General features: G+C 43.6%; 1 protein-coding gene across 5 annotated transcripts in view; it reads right to left on the bottom strand.

The window, feature by feature from the left end:
• Positions 1–6,086, bottom strand: part of DPCD (deleted in primary ciliary dyskinesia homolog (mouse)) — an 18,171-nt gene that overhangs the window by 10,403 nt on the left and 1,682 nt on the right. For 2 of the 5 annotated variants that reach the window (XM_081822876.1, XM_081822873.1), the window contains exon 2: positions 2,377–2,457. The exons of 1 other annotated variant lie outside the window; for it this stretch is intronic. In XM_081822876.1, coding sequence (XP_081679002.1) covers positions 2,377–2,457 — 81 coding nt within the window. Of the gene's footprint in view, positions 1–2,376; positions 2,529–2,587; positions 4,273–6,086 lie in introns of those variants that run through there. 2 more of the 5 variants (XM_081822874.1, XM_081822877.1) reach the window with 2 other exon arrangements.

Consider the following 6,086-nt stretch of genomic DNA (forward strand, 5'->3'; position numbering starts at 1 on the left):
CTACACAGATGCACCACTGGCAAATTACTTTCTGGGTTTCTCTAACAGAAAACCAGTTTAGCCAATTATCAAATTTGTATAGTTAGCTGGAAAAATGGAAACGATTCCCATTTGTGGCCATCACAACCCTGTCCGTATTTTACTTCAGAGAGTGCTCGAGAGCTCAAGTTAGTTCAGGCCCTGAGATTGTTTATACTTAAAAATTAATAATTTTGCAAGGGCAGCTGGTGGGGGTAGGGTGGAGTGGTTGGAGATGGGTAAGAGAAGGACCAGCTGTTCAAAGGGTCCAGTGGTTTGAGTGGGGTGTTCCTGTTTGCCCATCTCTGTCCTGCTCCCACCAGCCCCTCTCAGTCATTCTGGGGGGAACAAAATTTAAGAAGAAGAGAGAGCAGGATTAAATATTCTCAACTCCCAATAGTATGTTGCTGTGCATTACAGCATGGACTCTTAACCAGGCAGACTCAGACTTAAATCCTAACTCAGAAACTAACCAGCTATGGAATTCTGAGCAAGGTGCTTAACCTCTTAGAGCTTCCATTTTTTTCTGACTGTAAAAGGGGACAACAGTGCATACCTCACCAGGCTGTAATGAGGATTCAGTGAGATAACTCATATAAAGCACTTAGCACGGTGCCTAATAAAAGTTATGGTATTAATATCATTATTAGGTAAAGTTTAGCCAGTGTTCTATCAATCTCCATTTCTGCTTTTAAGAAAAAAAGGAGTTTGTAGGCCCTTGTCTATTCCCCACCTGCCAAGAGAAGTGACAGGTTAATGTGGGATGCTACAGAGGAAGGTACCAAAACTTGTTTTTCATTTTAATTTCATATCCAAGCACAATGAAGAGGCTGGGGGTTATTTGTTTGCTTGTTTTTATGGCCACAGCAGCTCTAGGTGGGTTATTTGCTCTGAGTGGAGGAGAGAGGTGGTGCTGGGGGCTGCGGGGAGGAACTGGCCTGGCAATGGTGGTGCTTAGCCCACGTGACCTCTGCTTTTATAAACTCGCCCCTGTTAGGCATTCCAAGGCTGTCACCCCCTGGGAGCGCTATAAATTACAATGCATTGTGAGGATATTACTACTGTATTGGTTTCCACCAAATCAGTGTCATATGCTAAACACATCAAGATTTTTAATAGCACCAGACTAAACCAATTGGGACTGGAACCCAAGCAGCTCATAATAAGGAGGGATCAACACTTCACTCTGCGACTGAACATGCGCAGGACACACGTTTTAAGACTGGAGACTAAGAAAATGCAAACCAGTGTAATCCGTGTTGTTGGTTCTAGACATTTATGAGCTGTCAGAAAAAGGGAAAAATAAATTCCCTTGCCAATACTACCTGTCGATCAGGCCCACGAAGAAATTAAAGTCAAGAATAATGACAAGAAAATAACCCAAGCCATGATTCCACCATTGGATTTAGCATTTCAGGTGGAACTTAATAAAGAGACCAACTCCCACTGCTGAGAGCCCCAGGCCCTGGGTCAAATCAGCAGCCACCTAGCTCTGGGAAGTCCGTTAATGCTGATGTGCATACCTGGGCACAGAGGATGGACAAATCAAGTAATTTCCAGAAATCTGAGCTGGAGCCCCTATTCATGAGACTAGTGTTAGAGGAAAAGAGCTGCAGGAATGAAAACAACAATGTTGCAAAATCCCCATTTCTACTCAGGACCCCCTCTGATTCAGACATTTTCCAAGGCAAGGGTCAGATTTAACAGTGCAGCCTCTGAGCCTGGACCAGTACCTGCTGCGGCTGTGGCTTCAGAAAACAAACAAACAAACAAGCAAAACAACTGCAGTTAAAGCCTGCCCTTAACTCTACCCACTCAGCCTGGAGTAGAGGCCCACTTCCAATTCTGCCTTCTCTCTACAGTTCTTTTTTTTTTTTTTTTTTAAGATTTTATTTATTTATTTGACAGAGACACAGCGAGAGAGGGAACACAAGCAGGGGGAGCGGGAGAGGGAGAAGCAGGCTTCCCGCTGAGCAGGGAGCCCGATGCGGGGCTCGATCCCAGGACCCCGGGATCATGACCTGAGCCGAAGGCAGATGCGTAACGACTGAGCCCCCAGGCGCCCCTCTCTCTATAGTTCTATCCCAGCAGTTTCCCTACAGAAGACTTTCTCACACACTCACTGATCTAGGGGTCTGGTAGAGTTTACCCCTCAAGCGGACGCCCACTCCACCCCTGGTGGCCAGCCCTGACCTCACATTATTCTCAGGAACAGTCTTGCCTTGAGGGCCTCAGTCTCCCCTGGCTTCCACCTTTGGTGCTCAGTTCCTCCCGCAAGCCTCAGGCGAGAACTGCTTACCCGTGCTTTAGGACACCCCAAGTGTTCCTATGGGCCCAGTGGAAGCCCCTGTCACTTACCAAGTAGTTCGCCTGTCTTCTCATCATATTCTTCGGCCATTTCCTTTCCATCTGGGAACAAATAGTGCACCTTCCTTCTCCCTACGCACAAAGCAGAGTGCCTTACCTTCACGCCTCTTCTTACCTTGCGCCTTGCACATCAAGGGATCTACCTGGGAAATACCAACAGCCTTGGGCTTGGGCATGAGAAACCCTCCCATGAACTCCTTACCAATCATTGCCCACCGCTACTTTAAGACAAGTCCCAGGACGCCTTTCCTTTCTGCAGCTTTCTCTGAACGTGTCTTTGCTCTGCTGTTCCCTCTATCAGCAAAGCTCCATAATTCTTCTCATCTGTTGAACTCCTTGCCCTTCAAAACCCAGCTCAAATGTCACTCCACTGGGAAGTCTTTAGCCACCCTGGCAAAATTCATCACTTCCTTATTTGTTTGGGCCTCCCTAGTGCTTTATTCATATCCATAGTGGAGCATTTATCATATAGTACTTTTTTTAAAGAGCATCCTCTCTCCAGGAACAGTGCCGTATTTATCTTTGTCTCCCCAGTTCCTAAAACCAAGCCTATGTGCTCAGGATATTGAACTGGGTTTCCTGACCAAGCACTCCATCTAGCCACATCATTGCTGTGCCTTCTGCACGTCTCTAGGCCATTCCTAGCACACAGCCACGTGTTAGTCCTCTTATGTTTTCTTCATGGCACTTACCTCTGTTACGATTTGTGATTCTTTGATTATCGCCTGTCTCTATTAGATAGGAGGGGTTTTATCCTGCTTGCCTATGGTTTCCCTAACACCAAGCATAGTACCTGGCATATGTTAGGAGCTCAACTAAGTATTAATTGAAAGAATGAACATTGATTCAACTTTCATTGAAAGAATACAAGAATCCAGGGGAGTTTTCTAGCCCAACTCTTCCACCTATATATTATAATCGTATTTTTTTTTTAAAGTGACTGTGTAATTTCCCCTATTTTTACAAATGGGTGAGTTGACATAGATAGGCTTCTCAGTGAGCCTAATAACAGGGACAGGTACCCAACCTACACTTGATAAATAAGAGCTCCAAGGAGCAGCTAAAGGAGTCACTACCTAAAATTTGCAACTGTATCTGATCTACCAAGACTTTTTCCCATTTAATTCATTCCCCTGGACACAGTTCCCTTGAGTCATTCCTAATTTGTATTCTAGGGAAACTCATCTCCAAATTTGCAGGGCTTCTCAGCACCCTAAATCATTTGGATGGCTAATAGAGCTGGAAGGGGTTTTCCTGTCAGGAGTGGGATAAAAGGTGCTGCCTGTGAGTAGCTGAAGGTTTCTGGCCTGACCCTCTTCTCCCCCTGGAGTCCATCTTGAGTCCAGGCAGGATACAGTGCTTACTACTGGCCAGGCATTTTATGTGTTTTATTGAATTGAATTCTCAAAATAATCCTATCTGCCCCCATTACTCGTATTTTACAAATGAGGGAAACTGAGGCTTAAAGGTCATGTAACTTGTCCAAGTTCATAAAGCTATGAAAGGACAAACCCAGACTTAAGCTCATTTGAGGCCAAATTCCATGCTCTAATAACCATACTAGGATAATGTCTATAGCTTTAAATATTTGTAAGGTTGAACACCGTTCCAAAGGTTTATTGGTCATGTTTCTAGTGAATATTATTACCTGTTTAGACCTTAGCATATTTTATTTGGGTATTCATCTTTTTCTTACTAATCTGATTGACCTTTATGATATTAACCATTTAATTTTTATATAGTCAACTATTTTTTCCTTTGTGGTTACTACCCAGGAGTTGTGCTCAGAATTTCCTCCCTTACCCGAAGATTATATAATAATTATCTGTACTTTATTCTAATACATATTTACTCTATAGGTATATATGTAAATGTATATATGTGGATAATAAACAATTTTTTTAAAAGATTTTATTTATTTATTAGAGGGAGAGAGAGCGAGAGAGGGAACACAAGCAGGGGGAGTGGGAGAAGGAGAAGCAGGCTTCCTGCGGAGCAGGGAGCCGGACGTGGGGCTCCATCCCAGGACCCTGGGATCATGACCTGAGTCAAAGGCAGACGCTTAACGACTGAGCCACCCAGGCGCCCCGATAATAAACAATTTTATTAGTATACTTTGGTAAAAAAAAAATACATGTATGAGTGTACATGCATGGAAGAAATATGGAAGTTTATGCATGAAAATATAAATTACGGGGGTGCCTGGGTGGCTTAGTCAGTTGAGCGTCCAATTCTTGTTTCCGGCTCAGGTCATGATCTTGGGGTTGTGGGGTTGTGGGATGGAGCGCTGCGCTGGGCTCTGCAGGGAGTCTGCTGGAGATTCTCTCCCTCTGCCCCTCCCTCCATTCGTTCTTTCTCTCTCTAAAATACTAAATAAAAATCTTTTTTTTTTTTTTTTAAAGATTTTATTTATTTATTTGACAGAAAGAGACACAGCGAGAGAGGGAACACAAGCAGGGAGTGGGAGAGGGAGAAGCAGGCTTCCCTCAGAGCAGGGAGCCCAATGCGGAGCTCAATCCCAGGACCCCGGGACCATGACCTGAGCCGAAGGCAGACGCTTAACGACTGAGCCACCCAGGTGCCCCATTTTTTTTTTTAAGATTTTTATTTAGGGAGCTTCTCCTGCTCCCTCTGCCATACCCCGTTTGTGCTCTAATAAAGAAAATATTTTTTTAAAAAGTAAATTATGATTATCTCTAGATGGTAGTTGATGGGTGATTTTACTTATTTTTCATATTTCCATAACGAGCATAAATTCTGGAAAAAATTTGGAGTATTGGGTTCTTATTACCAATAGCAGTGCTTTCTCGTGGGAGGGAGGTAACATCCTCCTCACAGCCACACATCCATCAGGAGGGTAAATCTATAGGAGAGGTTTGACAAGATGTATCCATACACTTAACATTATTACTGTTTATTATTATTTGGTTTGGGGAAAAAAGACCAACAACATTGTTTTGTGATGCTACTAACAAAAAAACCTAACAAAATCCTAGATGATGAAATATTTGTTTAGATACCATCCTGTGACCAAAGGAAGTGAAAGCAGGGACTTGAATATTTGTACCCCCATGTTCACAGCAGGATTATTCACAATAGCTAAACAAATGGAAGCAACCCAAGTGTCCATCAACAGATGAATGGATAAACACAATGTGATGTATGCATACAAACAGTGGAATACTATTTAGCCTTGATACATACAACACAGATGGACACTGAAGTGAAGTAAGTGGATGGTAAGTGAAATAAGCCAGTCACTAAAGGACAAATATTGTATGACTCCACTTAGGTGATTACATTCCTGCCGTAATCAAATTCATAAAGACAGAAAGTAGAATTGTAGTTGCCAGAGGCTGAGAATGGGGGAGTTAGTGTTTAACAGGTACAGAGTTTCAGCTGAAGAAGATGAAGAAGTGCTGGAGATGGCTCATGGTGATGGCTGCACAACAATGTGAATATACTTCATGCCACAGAACTGCATCCTTAAACATGGTTAGAACGGTAAATTCTAGGGGCGCCTGGGTGGCTCAGTTGGTTGGGCGACAACTGCCTTTGGCTCAGGTCATGATCCTTGGGGTCCCAGGATCTAGTCCCACATCGGGCTCCCTGCTCGGCGGGGAGTCTGCTTCTCCCTCTGACCCTCCCCCCTCTCATGCTCTCTCTCTCACATAAATAAATAAAATCTTAAAAAAAAAAAG

Source organism: Leptonychotes weddellii, chromosome 6 (genome assembly GCF_054177405.1).
Source record: "Leptonychotes weddellii isolate Sample4059 chromosome 6, ASM5417740v2, whole genome shotgun sequence".
Lineage (NCBI taxonomy): Eukaryota > Metazoa > Chordata > Mammalia > Carnivora > Phocidae > Leptonychotes > Leptonychotes weddellii.